This window comes from Alligator mississippiensis, chromosome 2, assembly GCF_030867095.1.
Source record: "Alligator mississippiensis isolate rAllMis1 chromosome 2, rAllMis1, whole genome shotgun sequence".
In the NCBI taxonomy this organism is placed as follows: Eukaryota; Metazoa; Chordata; order Crocodylia; family Alligatoridae; genus Alligator; species Alligator mississippiensis.
The window spans coordinates 291125291-291146177 of record NC_081825.1 but is presented as its reverse complement, the minus strand read 5'-3'; the positions used below and the strand labels follow the sequence as shown (position 1 = coordinate 291146177).

The window sequence follows — 20887 nt, the reverse complement described above, 5'->3', positions numbered from 1 at the left end:
TCAGCTCTGAATAAGCCATCTCAGCCAAATGTCTGTTCAGCCTGCTCTTGAAAATTTCCAGGGATGCAAATTTCACCATTTCTTGTATGTAGACTCTTCCAGTCCTTGACCATCCTCATAGCCAGAAAGGTCCTCTGAAACGCCAAGCTAAATTTCTTTTATATCAGTTTGAGGCCATTGCTCCTTGTCTTGTCCCCTGCAGCCACAAAAAACCCCCATCTTTATCTTCTTTATAACAGCCCTTCTTGAATCACCATCCTTGGACGTTTTTAAGGCCTGGCTGGAATGATCTAGTTTGATGTGGCCCTGCTTTGAGCAGGGGGTTGGATTAGATGACCTCCTGAGGTCCCTTTCAAGCCTCATTTTCTACGATTCTTATATTTGAAGATTGTTATCCCCCTTTAGTCTTAGAATCATAGGAAGTGAGGACTGGAAGGGACCACAGGAGGTCATGTAGTCCAACCCCTGATCAAAACAGGACCATTCCCAACTAGATCATCCCAGCCAAGGCTTTGTCTACCTGGGCCTTAAAAACCTCCAAGGAAAGAGATTCCACAACCTCTCTGGGTAACATGTTCCAATGCTTTACTACCCTCCTAGTGAGAGAGTTTTTCCTAATAACTAATCTGAACTTCTCTTGCTGAAGCTTGAGATAATTGCTCCTTGTTTTGTCATCTGCTACCACTGAGAACAGTCTAGCATCACCCTCTTTTGAACAGCCCTTCAGGTAGTTGAAGGCTGCTGTTAAAGCCTCTCTGTTTTATCTTTTCCAGACTAAATAATCCCAGTTCCCTCAGCCACTCCTCAGAAGTTATGTCCCCAACCCCCTAGCCGGTTTTGCTGCCCTCTGGTGGACTCTCCAATTTTTCCACATCTTTTCTGTACTGAGGGCCAAAACTATCCTTCACAAAAAGGGCATACTATTAGTTCATACTGAGCTTATTGTCCACTGTAACCCCCAGGTCCTTTTCTGCAGAGCTGCTGCTTAGCCAATCAGTCACCAGCCTGTACTGGTGCATGGGATTGCTCCGTCCTAAGTGCAGGAATTTGCACTTGTCCTTGTTGAACCTCATGAGATTTCCTTTGGTCCAATCCTCTAATTTCGCTAGGTCTCCCTGAATCCTAGCCCTACCTTCCAGCAGACTACTTCCCGTAGCTTGGTGTCATCCACAAACTTGCCGAGGGTTCACTCTGTCCCATCTTTCAGGTCATTGATAAGGATATTGGACAAAACTGCCCCTGGCCTAAACCCCTGGGGCACTCCACTTGATCCTGGCTGCCAACTAGACATCAAGCCATTGATGGACTACCCTTTGAGCCTGATGATCCACCTAGTTTTCTTTTCACCTTAAAGTCCATTCATCCAGTCCATACTTCCTTAGCTTGCTTGTGAGAATGTTGTGTGAGACAATATCAAAAGCCTTGCTAAAGTCAAGGTATATTATATCCACTGCTATCCCTGCATCCACAGAGCCAGTCATCTCATCATAGAAGGCAATCAGGTTGGTCAAGCATGACTTGCCCCTGGTGAATCCCTGCTGACTGTTCCTAATTTCCCTCTCTTCCAAGTGTTTAGAAATGGGTTTCTTGAGGACCTGCTCCATGATTTTCCCAGGGACCGAGGTGAGGCTGACCTCTCTGTAGTTCCCAGGATCCTCCTTGTTCCCTTTCTTAAAGATGGGCACTGTACTTGCCCTTCTCCAATTGTCCGGGACCTTTCCTGATTGCCATGAGTTTTCAAAAATGATGGCCAGTGGCTCAACAATCACAACAGGCAGTTCCCTCAGCACTCTTGGGTGCATTGCGTCTGGTCCTGTTGAGTTGTACGCGTCCAACTTTTCTAAATAGTCCCTAACCTGTTTTTTCACCACTGTTGGCTGCTCATCTCCTCCTTAAACTGCGCTGCCAGATGCAGTAGTCTGGGAGCTGACCTTCCTGTGAAGAGAGGGGTAAAAAAGGCATGGAGTATTTCAGCACTGAGTATTTCTCTCTTCAGACTAGATAATCCTAGTTCTTTAAGCCTTTCCTCATAAACCATATGTCCCAGAACTCCAATCATTGTTGTTCCTCTATACTAGACTGTTTTCAAACTCTCCATATCCTTCTTGAAGCGTGCATCCTGAAATTGGACACAGCAGTCCACGAGGCAGCTCATCAGTGCTGAAAAGAACAGAAGAATTGCTTTCTTTGATTTGCAAGTGATACTCCAGGTTGACACAATTCAGTATACTGTTGGCTTTTTACCTTCTGTCCCCCCTTCCCTTTTGCCCTCCCTTTTTTGCAACAGGTGCACACTGTTGGCTCATTCAGCTATGGTCCTCTGTAACTTCCTTGGTCCTTCTCCATAGTACTGCAGCATAGCCAACCATTCCCCAGTGTGTATTTGTGTATGCAGTTATTCTGTCCAAGTGCAGGATTTCACACTTGTTCTTGTTGAATTTCATCTGATTTTTCTGGGGGACCACTTCTCCAGTTTATCCATATCATTGTATTTTCTAGCCCTACCCTCCAGAGTGTCTGCAGCTCCACCCAACTTGGTAATGTCTGCAGTTTGCTAAGCATGCGCTCAGTCCTGTTGTCCAAATCATTAGTAAAGATGTTAAACAATACCAGACCTAGGACAGACCTGTGACAGCCCTACTTATGCCTCCTTCCAACTAGACATTGAACCATTGATGACTACTCATTTAGCTTCATGATCTAACCAGTTACATATCCACCTTATGGTACTTTCATCTAGTTTGTGTTTCCTTAGCTTATTAATGAGGATGCTGTGGGAGACTGCTTCAAAAGTCTTGCTAAAGTCAAAGTGTATTGCATCCACTGCTCTCCTCCCATTCATGGAGCTTGTTACCTTATCGTAGAAGCCAATCAGGTTGGTCACCCTGATGACTTGCTCTTGGTGAATCCAGGCTAGCAATTCTTGGTCTCGTCTGTGCTTCACAATGGATTGGTTGAGTACCTGCTCCATGATCTTTCTAGCTTTCGAGGCTGGCTGATCCATAATTCCATGATCCTCCTTTTTTTTAGAGATGGGCACTATTATTTGCCCTTTTCTAATCATTTAAGATCTCGCCTGACCTCCAGGATTTCTCAAAGAGTATCTGATTTCTTAAAGAGTTTCTCAAATGGTTCTGAAATTACCTCAGCCCATTCCTTTAGTACCCTGGGGTCCCCACCCCATCTGGCCCTGACAACTTGAAAGCATCAAGTTTCTCCAAGTGATCCCTAACCTATTCTTCCACTACTCTAAGCTATTTGTCTCCTTACCTATCTTTTTAGTGGACCTTTTTAGGTCTGATAGTTGACCTTATTGAAGGATAAAGATAAGGATATTGAGGGATTAGGAAGTTTTCCTGTGTCCCCTAGGGAAATGACACCTGAAAAATACCATTTAAGATTTGAAAAGTCCACAGCTTTGGTGAAGAATGTAGAGCAGGGGTGTCAGAGATCTGGCCCATGGGGTTCCTGGCAGCCTGCTGCCAAATTCCTGTGTACGGAGCCTCATTGGGAAGGTCTGGTGAATGGTGGTGGCGACAGCTCTGTTAACCCGTGCCATTGCCACTTGCACTGCCTCCATTGCTGGGTCTGGATTCAGCCTGGCAAGAGGAACAGGTTTGACACCCCTGATGCAGAGGATATTAAAAGTAGATGAATCTGCCTACAGAGATGAAATGTAATCATTGGAGGGCAATTTTAGCTGCTGCAATGTGGGCAAATGCAAACTGCGTCTGAAGGAATAATACAACAAGAAAAAACTCCTTCATAGGATAAATTAATTTTCAAGAGAATAAGGGCTAAAATGCGTTGGTTCGCATTTCCTTGGTACCTTTTATCTGGAAGGTGCCTTTGTGTGCTGAAGAATCTAACCCTTGCCCTTCCCCTTTTCTTTTTCCTTTCTTTTGATGTAGTGTCTGGTTCTTATAGATGTACAAAGAAACTTTTAAATGAAAACTCAGTCTAAGTGGATGCACTGATGTCTGTCTGAGTCTGCAGATACTCTAAGACATCACCTTAGAGAGAGGGCTAATGGGACATTATCAACAGCTGAGTTCTTTAAATGTCATGTTTTAGCAGTACAAGTCTGTTATCGATTGCTGGGTTAGCTTTGTGCCATCTTTAATTTCTCATATATATAAAGGGAGAAATGTCCCAGTGCTTGTGAATATTTGATAATTCCAAAATGAAAAACATACTGTTAAAGCAAATCAGACTGATGCGTCACTAGCATTGGCTTACCAGGACAGCCTGAGCCAGTTAAATATTGCCCATTCTTTGTCGCTCTCACTGGCGTTAAAAATGCACGAATTCTATAAATTATAAAATATAACACATAATGTGCCCAGTGTGATATAATACTGACTTTCCCTCTGAATCAGTAGTAACCAAACACTGCAAAAACCAGACTTATTATCTTTAAGTAGAAGTTCCTTGGTGTATTATTTCTTTTTGCAACTGCTGGTCAGCCATACTGTTCTCCCTGATGTGGTGACATGGAACAGCGGGTTAGATGGATTAAATTTTACGTATCTCTTAGACCTAGAGACCTTGGTTAAGTCCAGGGATGGAAGAAACATTTTGCGGTAAAGCACTTTAGCTCTGCATCTGGCTCTGCTTAAAAATGAATGGAACTCTTTGATTTCTAGGACTTCACCAAAGGAAACTGTTCCCATTGCCTTTGTAAAATAGCCTTTATATTTGATGAGTGTTTTTATGGAAAGTTTGCCAGGGAGTGTCCTTTTGCATAGGAAGAGGTGGTTAGATAGGGACAAAACAGTCATTTACGGATGATACCAGGAGAATAAAAACCCAGGAGTACTTGATGACTTGATTTTTCCACTCCCCTAGACTAAATGACAGGACTAGGTAGGTCAGGAAGGCCTGGGATGAGAAAAATCACGTGTATTTGGCTCTAATGGAGTAATTTTATTATTCTTTTTTGTACAGTAAAATCTTTCTGGCAGATCATCTTTCTAAATTATGGAACTTAGTTATAATTTCATGTCAGCTGGCTAAAAAGCTGGAACTATAACCTGAAAAAAAATCTCTTAAATATATTAAGTAGTTTGTTAAAGCAAACTACAATGCTTTTACAGAACCACAACATTGGAACCATGGCATAGTTTTGCTCTAGTTCTAGTCTCATGGTTTATAGTCTCAAATTCCTACAGGAAATGCTTGTAAATTTGGGATCTGTCTGTCTAACCTATCTGTTCATTTCAATAACTTGGTACCCACCAAGTTTAATCCTGACTGCAAGGACACGTCACTTTGTCTCCTGTGACACATTCACTTTGGGGTTTTTATCTTTACCATCTTTTTTCCATGAAAGGTAAAAATTCTACACTCGTATCTTCTAGGCCTGCCTCGCCATTGGCCATCTGCAGAAATTGCAAATCACAGATGTTCAACCTATACTGTTCCATATAGAGTTAACATGAACTTATATGTGGGTTCCTTTGTGATCATATGTGGGCGATGAGTTTAAACGATCTGAGAGTGTTTGAAAGCCTTAGAGATTCTTGTTAAGATCATGGAATGAATTCAGGTAAAGAAACTTCTCCTGCTACCCTTTTTTCCTTAAAGAAGGTGAAAAACTTTTAGTTGCCTGATAGAGATGCCTGATAAAGAGGAAAAAAGCTCACTTTAAATTTGGTATCCAATAGGAATACCTACTAATGAGATCTGCATGTGGCCCTTGCACCTTCTGTCATCTTGTTTGGTATGTCTCAATGGTCCAGTTGCATTCTCATTTCTTTATTAAGCACCCTCACTTAGCTTGGTATAGAAGACAGAGGGACATTGCTGCTGCATAGAACCACCAGAGTACACACGACTTCAAAACAAATACATGGGTATTTATTTTTGGCAGTATCATGCAGGAAGTTGGAGTTTTAGACTTTAACCTTCCTTTATGCCTTTTGGTAACAGCTTGCTCCTGTAACTGGGGGGGAAGGGATACCCAGGGTGAATCAGAAATGGAAGAATATTGAGCTCCTCTCCTTGGCTGCACAGATCTTAGTACCTTATTTAATTTCTTTAAGACTTCTAAAATACTACAGAGGTTTATATCATAAAATTAAAAAATCATGACCTGAACTCAAAGAACTGTCCATAAATATCTGTGCCTTAGCCCACACCCTCCTCAATGGCCTTAAAGAAAAGGGGCAGAGGGAGTAGGAAAAGATGGGGCCTGTAGTGTGACTGGAAGGCTAACAGTTCTGGTGGACCTAGGTGTAGGCATCTACTTAAAACCCTTACAGAGAACCTCTTGACAGCAGTTCCTTCTTGTTTCTATTGTGGGAACCCCAGTATGAGCACCTCTCAAGCTCAACTGTGATAGACCCTCTTAGAAAAAGGTAATTTCTCAGGTAACCAAGTTTCTGAATAAGAGCTTTCTTCATTAAAACAGTGTGTTAGTGCTTGGGCAGCAAGTGAAAAATGAAGGCAGGCAAGAATCCTTGGGGCATTGAGTGCCACTCCTTTCCTTTGTGAAAAAGCAGTTTGGTTTATGCTTGTGCAATTCTAATTATATGACGTGACATGATTATACAGAGCTAAAATTGTAGTAACTTGCAATTATTTGTTCAGGTTTTGTTATGTTAGGAGAAGAATGCCACTGTCACGTTATAGTTTAATGTAACATTGATGTGTGACTATATAAAATATTAAGCTTTTCAGATGCAAACTGACAATCAGACAGTTGTCTAAGGACTTCGGGACATGATAGCTGTCATTTATGCTGCAAAGCATAATGGACAAGTTGTGAGGCAGTGAAATTGTTTTTGGTGTAGTCTTTTAATTGGGTTTGGCTGCCAACGTTAACTTTTCACATATGTTTTAGCGACAGCTTCCGTACATATCTCTGGATTTGCATCAAAAGGCTACTTTAATTCCAGACTATTTTGGTAATATCTTTTAAAGCTATATGATGTTTTAAGGATCTATTTTTTTCTCTTTCTAAAATGGACTGTTGTTTTTTTTAAATATTTGAGTCTCATAAAACAAATGCATGTTTTCTGTTTTTAACAGGTGAATGTCTATGTGCTGGGAAAAACTTTTCTTCTGTTGGCCAGAGAGCTCTGCATAAATGCTCCAGCTATAGGTATTTTTCTTTGTTTTAATAGCTGGCTGTTGGTACTTTGATATACTTGCTATAGTGTTATGGTTGCTGTTAACTCCACCCCCAACCCCCCAATTTGTATAGTACCATACTATCTCTTAAAAGGACACTTTACAATTAAATTCAAGAGCGGTTGTAGTAAACAAGTTGATTATAAACAGATATAGAGAATTAATCTCAACACAGAGCTTTAGTTTTGTCATTCACTCCACTTAAGTGTGCGTATAGCATAAGTTCTGAATCTCTGGACTGAGATGAGAGAGCTACGTTTATCTCCAAACCTGCACAGGCTTACAGCATTTCAGTTCGTCCAAACAAGGCATAACATTAGTTAAAATTTTGTGAGGCTCACTTATTGTTCTTTACCTGTAGCAGCAGGTATAAATAACACTTGACATATAGGAAGATTTATGAAAAATGAGGAAGAGCTTTAGCTTGTTATTTAAAAAAAAAAAAAAAAAAAAGAGGAGGGTGGAAGATTGCTCTCTGGGTCATGCAAAAATAATTTTTACTCTTTACTGTATGGTTCTGGCAGTAGCAGTGCACACGCATCATATTTCAGGACTTTGTCAACTTTGCTTTAATTTAATCCAGTGGAATTCCTGTCAAGTCTAGTTACAAGGATTGGTTCATAAGTGTCTTGTGACTACTACTTTCTCTAGCCTGTTACTTCCCCCGTACCTTCTCCCACTCTCAAAACAATTTAGTCTACATTGTGGGAGTGAGACCACTGCGGAACTAACAAACAGGGCCATTTCAGTCTGCTCACAGCTAGCTATTACTCTCCCTGGCTGTGATGCATCGCTAGTCCAAATATTGAATGTGAAATGCAGGCACTGTGTGACAATACCCAGCTATCACACAAGTCCCTGGTTCAGTTCACTTTCTATATTCTAAATACTTGAAGGGTATTCTTCTGGTTAGAAAAAATTCTGATCTCCCTCTAGTATTTTGCATTGCAGTTTCTAAAGACAGAAGAGGAAGCCATGTATTACACTTTAGGTTTAAGTTACACATTACAAATATGGAGCAGCCAGCAAGTTTCTCTGGAAATGAACAAGAAAGCTTTTTTAGACTAGGATGGATCATACCTCCACCTGTAAGAGAACCCTCTAGTTCTGGGCTGCTGTTTTGTACTCCTCCCCCCTGCTATAAAAGGGGGAAGAGGTGGACTAGTTATAGCATGTAGAGACTGGACAAAGGGAATATTTACTAATGGTCATAAGTAGCAGCTACTTTTAGTTATTGTGGAGTTGATATATCCTTTAGTTTGCTTAACAAGTGCAAATAAGTGATAAATAAAGGTATTGCAGATTACATGCCTCAACTGGATGAAAAACAAACACCTCTAATGCTAACTGTGTGTAGAGTGTTTTAGGTGTTGTTTTTTCCATCAGCAATAATTTAAAAAAAATGTAGTTTGTGTGTTAGTAGCCTGTTTCTCTCTTGTTCTTGAATGGGGGCAGTTTAAGAATATTAATACATTCTGGTCCCTGGCTGCTGTCAAGAGGCTATTTAAATATAGAAACGTAAGCTTTAAAATCCTAGAGAGGAGGCCTTGTTAATTTTGTGCAAGATCTGAATGGAGAACTAAAACTCAAAAATGGATGTCTGTTTAATTTAAAGCTTTCCCAATTTGAGACAGACCAAATGCAATTTGAATTTATACAGTTATAAATTGAAAGCTGAGACCAAGTTTTAGATATTAGTACACAAAACTGAGGTTTCAGGTACATTAACTTTAGAGGAGGAAGCAGCAAAGTATTTCCCCAGTCCGCTCTGCAAGGTAACCAGAAAGATCTCAGTGTCTGTATGCGTGGCGATATAGTTATGCCCTTCGTGGACAAACACAGAAGCAGGTATTCTGTTTACATCATTTTGATGAGTGAACTGTACCAGAAGTACTTTTAAAAAAAACACAGAAAGGAGCCAAAACACATCAGCAGTGATAGAGTACGCAAGTGTTTAGGGCAAGTAAAAATGTTTTTATATTTCACAGATTCATAAACTGCTCTACTTTAGAACATTCTGTCTGAGTCAGCTGCAATCTGCAAGTTAGTTATCATCTATATACAAAATAAATGCACAATACGTGCGGAATTTAACCTCTTTCTGCATACTGCAGTTGTAATAATTAAGTCAATAGCTTATGAATAAATAAAATAAGATTAAATTCAAGAGCATTCCTTCACGTATTTGATAGCTTGATGTAGTAGATAGGTAAGTAGCGTCACATTCCATACTGCTGTAGAACTCTGTAGTAAAATTAAAAAAAAAAAAAAAAAAATCCCTTAGTGTGCATAGCAGTACTGGAATACAATCAAAGTGAAATGCCTCATGCATAGAAAATGAGTTCAGGAATTTGTCCACCTTGTACTCCGGTCCCATTGGTACTGTCTGAGGAGCACTGGAATTGGAATGTCACTTTTCCACACTGTACTTCAGTCATTCCCTCTTGTCCAAAATAACTGAGTTCATTGCCATCAAGAATGGCACTTACGTTGTAAAATGTGTCTTGCTCAATCTGCACAGGGTGCTCGAACCACACTGAGAAAGTATTACTGGATCCATCCGAGGTAAATTTTGTGAGATTTTGAGCAAGAACAACGCCCAAGCGTTTAAGTTCAATTTTGACACTGTATTCAGCTTTGCCACAGCTTGACCCATACAAGCCCAGTCCCGCTATAAATATCCGTTTATCTACAGCAAATTGGATGCTGTCACACCGACCCCTGTACCTCCACTGGTTACTTCGATAGGCAGATGATTGAAATCGGTGGCATCTTTGAGGTACAAGTCCTTTTCTTTTCGTCAAGGGAAATTCTAGCTTGGGTTTATTTGCAGCTGTATACCATAAGAATATATTGTGAGTTTCCTCCAAGGTAAGGATGTCAGATTGAGCTGCACCATTGGCAAACTCTTCCAAAGTCATAGTTGGAATCCGCACCAAATACAAGGCTTTTCCTAAAACATTCCTCTTGTTCCTTGGTGTAACTGGTAGCCCTTGTCTCTTGCATTCAGCCTCTGCCCAGTTAAGAACAGCCTCAAAAACTACCACCTCCTTGGTATTCAGCGCTTCCCGGGTTACAATGATCTCTAGCGTTTGTTGATCTATTTCACAGAAGCCTTCTGACTTCAGTGCCATTTCTGCTTGAGCATCAATTACTTCCCAGCAGCGCTGCGTCAGTTCTGGCTCCTCAAAGAGCCTGCTCTGAGACAGAAGAACGCAGGCATTTTTCGCTTCTAAACTTGTCTCCAGGAAATTGACGCAAGCCTTCGCTAAGGCCGGGACGATGTACTTCTTGGCAGCGTAGAGCGTAGCCAGCACCGTGTCGGCCTCCAGGTCAATTTCATCGCTGTACATGTACCTAAACACAACAACAGAAATAAGCACCTTGTTTAAAAGCAAAGGGAGGCCGGGCAAAATTAAAGCTACAATCATCCTAAGTGGCATGTAGCAATTTGGCATTCAGCATTTGTCAGCACAGCTCATAATGATGAAGCACATGCGGATTGCTAGGTGCTGTTTAAAAGGAGACCTGTCTTTTACAAGCCACTTCTGATTCTCCCCACGTAAGTTGTAATGACCACTTACTTTAATAGGATTAGAAAGGCAGCAGGTTCCACATCTGGTATATGGATTTCAGATTTGACCTCTGCGAGATCACCGTAAAACATAGCATAGAAGACAGAACTACCGACTGCCAAAACGTACTGTAAAAAGGAGAACGAGAGAGAGGAGAGACCGTCTTAGTGGCACGTAGCAGCAGCGATTACAAACACTCGCCCGTGGAAGCGGCGCTGGGGGGAAACGCTTGAAGAGCTGCAGCTCCACCAGCAACCTCCCTGAACCAGGCCCGTGTCATTTAAAGACAGACGAGAGCCAGTTTGTTACTCTGGAGGGAAGAGAGTGCCACGGAGAGACTGAGAGAGCTGGAAGTGTGCTGCCCGAGTGCGGGGAGGAGGAAGGGGAAGCACCTCGCATCGGCCGCACCAACCTTGTGGGCAGGAACTTTCTTGGATGCCCCCGGAGGGCCCACGACGAAGTGCACATCGGCCATGAGCTCGTTATTGAACATCAGCGCGTTCCTGCAAGCGGAGAAGCCGCGTTAGAGTCTCGGTGGCCGCGGGGCAGCCCCGACCCGCCGCCGCCTCCCCCTCCTCCGTGCGGCGGGGCCGGGCCGGGCCGGGCGTCGCGGGGGGCGGCCCGCCTTACCTCTCGCGCAGGGTGGGGTGGAAGGACTGCCAGTTGGCGCTCTCCAAGTTGTTGTTGTTGAGGTTGTGGGGCGGCGGCGGCGGCGGCGGCTGGGCGCTGTGCTGCAGCTGCAGGCAGGGCTTCTTGGCGCCGTTGGCGGGGGCGGCGGGGTGGTTGCTGTTGGCCAGGTGCGGGCTGTGGCTGTGGGCGCTGGGCGGGTAAAGTTCTGCAGCCATCTTCTTGTGCAGGGCCAGGGGCAGCCGCTCAGCGCATGCCGGCGCCCGCGCGCCCCGCTTGGGCTTCTTCAAGGTCTCTGGAAGCAGAAGAAAGAAAGTCAGGCACTTCATGATCCGGCCGTGCAGGCAGCCGCGGCCCCGCGGCATGGGCCCGCCGCGGGCCGCCTCGAGCCCCCCGGCGGGAAGCACCTGGGCGGGCGGCGGGTCCCCGGCCCCGGCACAGCGCGGGGCAGCCTCAGTCCCCGGAGCCGCCGGGGGCCGCCCCGCCCGCATCGGCGACTCCGCCCGCCTGGCCGTCCTCTGCCCGCGCGGGGGGGCGGCAGGACCCGGCTCCGCACTGCCACTGCCGCCGCCGCCGCCCGCGCCGAGTGCGGGGCTCCTGCCGCCGCCGCCGCCTCTAATAGCCCGAGCGGCCCCGCGCGTCACGGCCGCCCGCGCCAATGGGAGGCGGCGGGGGGGCTCCCTCGACCCAGACGCGACGTCATTGTGCCCCGCCCCACCCCCCCGGGCTGTCCCCGCCCCGGTGCTCCCGGCCCCGCCCGCCCGCGCGCGGCGGCAACAAGTTTGCGGAGAAGCCGCTGTGGCCGCCTGGCCCGGGCGGGGGCGCCCCGAGCTCCCCGCGGCCCGAGCCGCCCCCTGGCACGAGCCTCCTCCCTTCTGCAACCCGAGTTTGGCTTCTGCGTCCTGGTCTCTCCCCCTTCCAGCCTCCAGCCGCGCCCCTGTGCAACCCCACCTCGGGGCACGGGGCCCTAAGACCCTCTCGGCTGCTGAGGGCGCATCACAGATCGGTTAGGGTGACAAAAAGACGAAGCGGGGCAGGCGTGAGGGGCACAGGCTCAAAAGGAGCCGAGTGCGCGCGAGTCCTGCGGACGTGGCCCTAGGCATAAAGGAGCAAGGGAGCCGTTCCCTGGCCAGAGCCTCTGACCTAGTTAGGTACATTGCCAGCTTGGCGAGGGCCAGGAGGAGGTCGGCCAGGACGTCCCAGGACTTGCTGGGGAGTGTGTAAATGCAGAGGTGCGGGGAGTGGTGCAAGGGCGACGTGCTTGCACCGCGGTCTCTGCTCACAGAAGAGGCAGGTGTTGGGGGAGTGTGTGACGTGCCTGCTGCGTGATGGGCCAATTTGCCACTTTGGGGATTTGCGGGTTTAAGGCCCACTGGGGAAAACTATAATCCCCCCCTCAGAGAGGGAGGCTACTGGGAAAGTGGCAACAGATTGCTTGGGGCAAACGAAAAAAATGGACGGGAGTGACAGTCAAAGGTTAATAACTTGTGTGCTAAGGGGGGGGCACTGAGCACAGCACACCCACCGGCCCTTGAAGGAGTCCAAGGAGCCAGCAGACACTGCCCAGTGAAACTGCCCGGAGACGGGATCATACAAGGGAAAGGAACGTGGCCCTGCAGCCCCTAGGCATCCTCCCAGCCAGAGCCTCCTTCCTGGTAAGATGCACAGCCAGCTTGGCTAGGGCCAGGAGGAGGGTGACCAGGAGGTCCCAGGACTTGGCAGGGCCATGGACAGGGAGTGCGTAAATCAACAGAGGAGGGGAGAAGCGCGGAGGAGACGGTGCAGGGGCTGCAGCCTGGCGTGCTCCAGGTGTGCGTGCACCAGGGTCTCTCTCTGCTCACAGAAGGGGCAGGTGTTGGGGGAGTGCATTAATCACGCCAGGTACACGCCTGCTGTGTGACAGACCTGTTTGTCACCTTGTGGGAGGGATGTGGGCCTAGGCCTCCCTCAGATGGGGAGACTGCAGAAAATTTGACAACAGATTGGTGGGGACAGATTAAAAATAAAAATAAAACAGGAACGGGCGTGCTGGTCAAAGGTTCGTAACTAGAGTGCCAACGGGAGACACTGAGCAGAGCACACTGCCTGGTGGCCCTCGAGTGAACCCAGGGACCCAGTGGACACTGCCCAGTGATGCTCTGGCTGGAGATGGGAACGAATGAGGGCAAGGAAAGTGGCCCTGCCATCCCTGGGGACTCTCCCATCCAGAGTCTCCCTCCTGGTCAGGTATATAGCCAGCTTAGCCAGGCCCAGGAGGAGGTTGACCAGGAGGTCCTGGGATTTGGTGGGGCCACAGACAGGGAGTGCGTAAATGAAGAGGTGAGGGGAATAGTGCAGCCAGAACCTCGGCAAGAGGATCTGGAGGAGGTGGTGCAGGGGCGGCAGCCTGGTGCACTCCAGATGCGTGCACTGGGGTTTCCCTCTGCTCACAGAAGGGGCGGGTGTTGGGGGAGGCTGTGAAGCGTGCCAGATACACGCCTGCTGTGTGACAGGACTGGGCAAGGTGGACCTATGGTCTGACCCAGTCCATATCAGTTCTTATTATCTTACGTGGCTGCTGCTTTATACGGTGTAACAGGCACATTGCAGGTCAAGCTGAAAGGGCAGTGCTCTTTTGTTGAAGTGATACGCACTCATTTCTGAGGGCAGGTGGGGTCCCTTCCTCTCTGTTCGGCTTCTTACATGAGCGCGCATAAAATGTAGTGGTCAGCTTTGGCCCTGACCTGGGAGCTCCTCTGTGGAGATGTGCCCTTGCACAACTATGGAGTCTCGCTGGAGTTGGCAGGATCTCGTTGGGAAGGAGGATGCTTTCTGCCTGCGTGGAGCAGTTGGCAAAGTCCAGGTGTGTCTGTTTGGGATGAGACAAAGCAATGCAAGACTGTTTCTTGGGCCTGTTTGAAGTGGCTTTCATTCATGGTAGACGCACTTACAATTTTTATGCTGATAAAATTGCAGTCTCTTGTAGTGGTTTATCATGTGAGTCATTTGCATTTACTAATTTTCTAGACTATGATTGTTTTGGTAGTTTAAAATTTTTAATTAATATATTTCAGCAGAAACTAGTTTATCAAATGATCTCTAGGCATGAATGCGAGCAGTACATTCAGATAGGCTGCATTGCAAATGTGGGCGAGTTCGGGAAGAGGGAAAAGCTCTGAAGAACTAACTAGCAAAACGCTCCCCTCTGTTATGATCTTGAATTTGACATGCCGAGTGGCCTCAACTCCTATTAAAGTTGGGCCCTTCTATTTTAACTGTGCCAGTGGACTTGAGAAGTTTTTTGGGTCTGTGAGCTCATTAAAGTGATGCGTTTGGTATTAAGGAATAACTTAAAAGGGAAATTTGAAATTTAAAGGGCTATAGAAATGAGGTTTCACTTGTGAGAGTTATTTTGTATTGTGGACTGAGGCAGGTTTTTTGTTAATTACAGTTTTTTAATCGTCATACTTTTGGAAGACTGTTTAGTATCAAAATTGTTTATTTATTTATTTTTAGTTGAATTTGAAGGTTGATTTTTGTAGCGTAGACTTTCATATATGACGATAGTTTTTTGGCAATAACTACTTTGAAGTGCATGAGGAAGATGGGCATCTATTCTGTTGGAGGGTATACGAATGGTAACTGGAGAACTATGTGGAATGATTCTATTTCCTTACTAATTACCATTACAAACGTACGGATTTAATATTTTATGCAACCTCTTTTTTATGATCATGTTTGCAAATTGATTGCATTTTGTCATTTTAAAATATGTTGGTTAGATATTTATGTATAAAAGTTTTTGCTTTATAAATAAAACATGCAGTCATTTAAATACTTCCATAAGGCTGGAAGTCTGATATGCATAATTGTACATAGTGTAATCCTGGTAATTGCAAATGGCAACAGGATATCCATTGTTAGAATTTAGGAGTAAATGTAACAGGTTTGATTAATTGTAAATCTGTAGGACTATCTAAATGAATGTTTTCAGCAAAAATCTCATCTTTATCAGTTACAGCCCCCAACAGAGGATCAGCCAAGGAAATTGAGTTGAGGCTAATAGTTAACCATTTACCATACCTCATAGATTTTAGGTCAAGTGATAAAAGGCTGGCAGGAAATGAGAAATTGATACCCCGGAATAAGAGAGTCAACATGTGTAGGGTAAAGCTTTTAAAAGATTCTGTTTGATAAATTAGAAAATGGGTAGGCAAAGCCACCCGTGCAGAGAGCTTTTCACAGCTCGCTTAGTCTGAAGCTGACAGCACCAACATCAGAAATTCTCTTATGTATATCGAAGGGCAGATCCTCAGCTGGTTCAAATTATCGTGGCTCTGTTGCCTTCAGTGGAGTCAATGGACTTGTGTTAGCTTTTACCAGCCAAGGATTTATCCCTCAGTGTCTCTCAAGTAATTTGAAATTTTGGAGTCAGTGGCATTTGGACAGCAGTTGTAGATCTGCCCCAATATGTGTGTGTTACCAGAGTATGAGTCGATGAACATGGAGGTATGCTGTAGGAACTGAAGTTAAATTTGGAGATACAGGGAGACTTTTGCTAGAAACGGTTTATTTTAAACGTATTAATTATCTTTCAAAGGTTAACTTACATGTACTTTCACAGACAAGCCATTTTACCTCATGTTTTTATACAAGTGAACTTTAAATTTTGGATCCAACTCAGTCTGCAACAATTTTGCAGAAGTTTAACTTTCAATAAATGCATAGATCTGATGGGACCATTCACACGCATAAATAGTCAAAACGTGTGGAAGTGTTTCCAGAGTCATGCCCTGCAAGTATATGTAGAATATACTATGGCAACGTGTGAAGCAAAAATGAATGAATGATTGTCATTGATATTAAAAAGTTTCTAAAGATTAATCGGATAAGAGGGTCTATCCTCAGAAACATTACCACAAAACTGACATGGTATATTGGTTTCTGTACTGATACGTAGCAAATCTGATACATAGCAAATCAACCATGAAATGCCTATTGTGTACTTGGTCCTGTTTTAGGAAGAGCACACACCAACTGCTGCAGCTTCCTTAGCCTGACAAAGGGTTTTTGAACCCGAAAGCTTGCTTAATAACTATTCTCCAACCATTTAGGTTGGTCTAATAAAAGATATCAAATTCACCCAAGGAACCTTGTCTGCCTATATCCTTAGACCAACACGGCTACAACCTAAACCCCTGGTCCCTGTTTTACATGTTTCAAAAACTGAAGGTCAAAATTAGATGTAATTGTACTTCATTCTATTGCAGATCCTTGTTTATATATTCCTCGTTTTGCACACATGCTAGAATTTGGAGATAAGAACCATGAGGTATCGATGACGGCTCTAAGGTTATTACAGAGGATGAAGAGAGACTGGATGCACACAGGACGTCGACCGTCAGGGTTGTGTGGAGCAGGTACAGTATTAAACATTTTATGTAAATTGTGCAGCCTGTTGAGGGATGATAATCTCATTCACTGTTCAGAAGGCTCCAGCCATGAATTGTGCATGCTGCCATGAGAGCATGAGTTTCATCTCTTGAGCAGATTTGTTTTGCTCTTGTGGCTTTGTAAATTTAAGACGCATACAGATCTGGCAACTTTCTCATCAGAATCTTTTCCAAAATCCAACTTTTATATCCATCCATCCCTGCTGCCAAAACTGTTGGTCAGACCCACCCCATTTGGTATCTGGATTACTCTAACCTCCTTTCTCGCACCTACATCATTCCCTGTAATCTTTGCAAAATGTCGCTGCTCAGGCATTCGTTTTTGCTTGTTGCTACACATTCTCTTCCAGAGACCCTCTGCTGGAATCTTCCACTTCATCAAATTCAAGCTGCTGTTCCCACCTGCCAGGCCATTTGCTAATGTGCTCTGTTCTGTTTACCCACTTTGTTTTCTATTGCATACCCCTGCCTGTTCCCTCCAACTTGCAAATGATGCCAGCATTATTTCCCTGTTTTTCTTCTTTTCCCACAATATTTACACATGTTCTTTCATGCTAGCCATTATACATGAAGTCAAAGGTCTGCTTGTGCCTTGCAGTCTGCCAGGCTAGTGTGATTAAGGCACAGATGGTTTCTGTAGCCAGTGACACCAGGAAGCAATATGGTTACCATCACATTTAGCTGCCTTTGACTCCCCATCCTGAAGGAGCAGGTACTCATTTACAGCTGGGTCAATGGGGGCTTCCTTCAGCCTCAAGGCTGAATAAGATTCCCAAGTCTGGAACGACAATAAGGTGCCTTATCCAGTCTGCCATTAAATCTCTTGTCATATGTGAAATAACTTCTCTGGACTAACCCATAAAGATCCTACTCCGTCATCTTGAAACCCTCTTTTCCAAACCTGCCTTTTCTCTGATGCTTATAGAAAATGCTTACACCTGCTTAAGGAGGCCTAGGTTGAGTGGTAGTCAGGGAGAGCTGTTTGGGTCACAGCCATTATCTTTGGGCTTCACTGTATTTTAAAGTTTTTATGCAAAGATATGTAAAATAATTAAAAAAAACCTTTTCAGTGATGCAGTGTACAGAGAAAGCTTATATGACTCCCACCATCATCGTGGAACCTCTGTTACTGTTTGTGACACTTCACATTTGCATCTTGTTTCAAATGTGAGCATAAAGTCTTGAGGAGAGGGATCATATCTTGCTCTGATATGATATCTTGTACATATCTTGTACATCAGTTAGGCTGCTGGGAGACTGTAAGGCAGTCACACAGTTGGGGTCCAAGGAGTTTTATGCCCCATCCCCAAAATCATGTGACCTGCCATGCACTCCTGGCACTCCTGACATGGCAGGATGTGTGATTTTTTGGGGGGACAGGGCATCAAATGGCCTAGATCCCTATTGTGTGATAGCTGGCTGCTCGGGCTGCCCAGTGCTGATCTTAAGATCAGCTGTTTCGAACCAGGATGCAGCTGCCATCTGGCCAGTCCCTGGCAGCCCCCAGTCCCAAACGGAGACCAGAGGCGTCCCCTTGCCTGACTCCAAGGGCAGGGCTTCCCAGTAACCCAGCATTTTAAAGAGCCTTGCCCTTCCACTCTCTCAGGAGTGGCAGGGCAAGGCAGCAAACCTGCTGGGTCATATGGAGTTTCAGGGCTCTGCCCGGTTTCATACCCAGCTGCCTCATACTCATGGTGATGCTCAAATGATTATTGGCACAGGGATTGAGCAGCCCAGGGTCTGGAACATGTCACACATTCAGTTTGATACCATATAAACCAGCCCTAAAGACTGAGGCTGGTTTGCCATTTTATGGTGCCATAAATTGGCTCAGTATGTGTCCCGTTGCATAGTCATGGCAACTATAACGTGGCATGTTAATTGTGCCGTATGTGTAACATCTGCCAGGGCCTTTAGATTCAGAACCCTAGGTATTAACTTTTGGGCATTGCCAAAATCCCTACAACAGTAACAATTGCAGCAGCATCTGTTACTGGTATTGACCACTAGCTAGGTAGAATCTGGCTTGTGGAAAAGGCAGTAGGAGATCGCTACTAAAATCATGATGATTTTTTAATGTGTGAACAATCAAATACTCTTATGCTGTATTTGAGTAGCTCACCATGGTTGCCAAATGCAGCAAAAACATAGAATTTTACAGAACACAATTTGCAATCAGCTTAATGTTATTGGACTGCAAGCAAAGTTTGTAAATTCAACTTAATCACCTGTATTCAAGTGTGCAGCTGAGCATTAGCATTTGTTATTCTTTAGCTGAAGATGAGAACAAAGACAGAGAGTGTACTTGTGTGACTCGAAATTTTCTTCTTTACTTACATATCTTATTTTTGACATTGCCTTTCCTTTTTGTCCTCTAGCCCTTCTAGTGGCAGCAAGAATGCATGATTTCCGACGTACTGTTAAGGAGGTCATCAGAGTGGTCAAGGTTTGTGAGTCTACGTTACGGAAAAGGTCAGTGGAATATTATTGGTTTGATCTTTCACTTAAGGTACTGGAAAGGGGTAAGTTCAGGTCTTTGTGCGTGCGAGAGGAATGGATTATTTAAGAATCATGAAAGTAAAACTTTGTTTGTAGGTCACCCTTGGATTAAGGATCATAGAATCACGGGGTTGGAAAGGACATAAAGTTCAGTGCTCTTCACAGATACAGGATTTGTTGTTCTTAAACCATCCCAGATAAACTAGGGTTAGAAGGATCCACAAAGGTCATCTACTCCAACCCCTTACAGGCTTGGGGTTCTGTGTGCATGGACTTGTACTGCCCTTGAAAGGCTCAAGTAGTTGTTATCAGAATCTCAGGCCACCTGTTTTTTTCTGAAGACACTAGTTTATAAAAAAATAATTTTGGGATTTTCATATAAATATAAATAATTGGAAACTCACATATTAAAAGAAGAAAATACATCAAAGGCAAATTAATAATTTCTCTCACTTTTTATTAAGTAGCAATAATCATCCAGTTTTCTTCATGGTTGGTTTAAAGAGCTGTAACAGTCTTTTTCTTGGGTTCACTAAAAAGAGATCTAGTTTCACAATATTCCATTCAGTTTTTTCCTACCAGGGAACCTTTTCTGTTACCAGAATTTCCCAAACTTTGCTAAACCAAGATGATCTCTTTGAACTATTTTTTTCCAATCAGCAGAAGAGTATCTAGCTATACCTAATACTTTGATGTTGATTATTAGCTTCAGATATTGTTTGTTTTTTGATTGTGTAAAGTCTCTGCGCTAGAGGGTCTACCATTTGCAAATTGGGAATGATAATACTTCCTTCCCTTGCAGGGATGTTAAGAGAGAAATTTGTTAATGGTTGGTATGTTCAGATAATATAGTAGCAGAGATGTATCAGTACTAATATAACTTCGCTCAATGGGCATATTCTTTCATATACATTTTATAATTCATGATTTCTGCACTTCATAACACGCTTTCTGGCTAATGAACTGAAGTGTTCATTTTTATTAAGAGGAATAATAAGAACAGCATATTACAGTTGGAAGTAAAAAATTAATTTGGGCATTGTTTTAAGCGAAGAAATCGTACAGCAAAATTCATGCTTTGAAATATTTACTCAAGTCCTAGCCATCAGCTAACATGACAGCGTTATTTACTTTGACAAGGTGAAAGTGACAGCTGAATTATTTTCAGGGAGCTGTAATTGCAACTGTATTTATCATGAATCTATAAAACATGATTGATGTTTTTCAAATAAGAGCACATTATATAGTATTTAACTAAGGCAAATTAAAAAAAAAAACCACCCTGTGAATAAGTGTTTTACGTAGCCAATGTATTTTTCTTTCCTTTCAAGAATTAGACTCTTGAAATGTCATTAAGTAGAAGTTGTCTAAATTAATAAGTACTTGTTTCACATGCTTAAGAATCTCTTTGCTTCTCAGTACAAAATGCAGTTTTATTTATTTTTAATTATTGCTCTTTCTGTGCTGTGTTATCTTAAGAGTAGTTAATGCTTTGTGCAGATGGAAATGGAGTTTGGTGAAGGTATTAATGGACAAAGTTAAAATTTTAGCTGGAGTGTTGACCACTTCTTTCTGAAAATTCTTAACTTAAACAATAATTATAGCTCAAGACCATTTTAA

At 43.9% G+C, this 20887-nt stretch overlaps 2 protein-coding genes across 7 annotated transcripts in view; one reads left to right on the top strand and one right to left on the bottom strand.

Annotated features, from left to right (window-relative positions):
* Positions 1–20887, top strand: part of BRF1 (BRF1 RNA polymerase III transcription initiation factor subunit) — a 257854-nt gene that overhangs the window by 111753 nt on the left and 125214 nt on the right. For all 5 annotated transcript variants that reach the window (XM_014598772.3, XM_019479955.2, XM_059723300.1 and 2 more), the window contains 3 exons: positions 7033–7105; positions 16586–16735; positions 19147–19240. In XM_014598772.3, the coding sequence (XP_014454258.2) occupies positions 7033–7105; positions 16586–16735; positions 19147–19240 (317 nt within the window). The remainder of the gene's footprint in view (positions 1–7032; positions 7106–16585; positions 16736–19146; positions 19241–20887) is intronic.
* BTBD6 (BTB domain containing 6) lies at positions 8721–11906 on the bottom strand. Of its 2 annotated transcripts, XM_059723302.1 has the most exons (5): positions 11744–11906; positions 11340–11631; positions 11122–11212; positions 10719–10837; positions 8721–10491 (listed from the first exon to the last, which is right to left on the bottom strand). In XM_059723302.1, the coding sequence occupies exons 2-5, from the start codon at positions 11552–11554 to the stop codon at positions 9459–9461; spliced, it is 1458 nt and encodes a 485-aa protein (XP_059579285.1). In that variant the 5' UTR covers positions 11555–11631; positions 11744–11906; the 3' UTR covers positions 8721–9458. The 2 variants fall into 2 exon arrangements, with proteins under 2 accessions (XP_059579285.1, XP_059579284.1); XM_059723301.1 differs by lacking the exon at positions 11744–11906 and having other exon boundaries at positions 11340–11737.

Bases quoted from the DNA above. Each gene is read 5' to 3' on its own strand.
- BTBD6 (XM_059723301.1), bottom strand. From the start codon at position 11,701: ATGCCGCGGGGCCGCGGCTGCCTGCACGGCCGGATCATGAAGTGCCTG. The intron at 11,213-11,339 runs GTAAGGCGGGCC...CTCCGCTTGCAG, and splicing joins CACCCCACCCTGCGCGAGAG to GAACGCGCTGATGTTCAATA. The intron at 10,838-11,121 runs GTTGGTGCGGCC...TCCTTTTTACAG, and splicing joins AGAAAGTTCCTGCCCACAAG to TACGTTTTGGCAGTCGGTAG.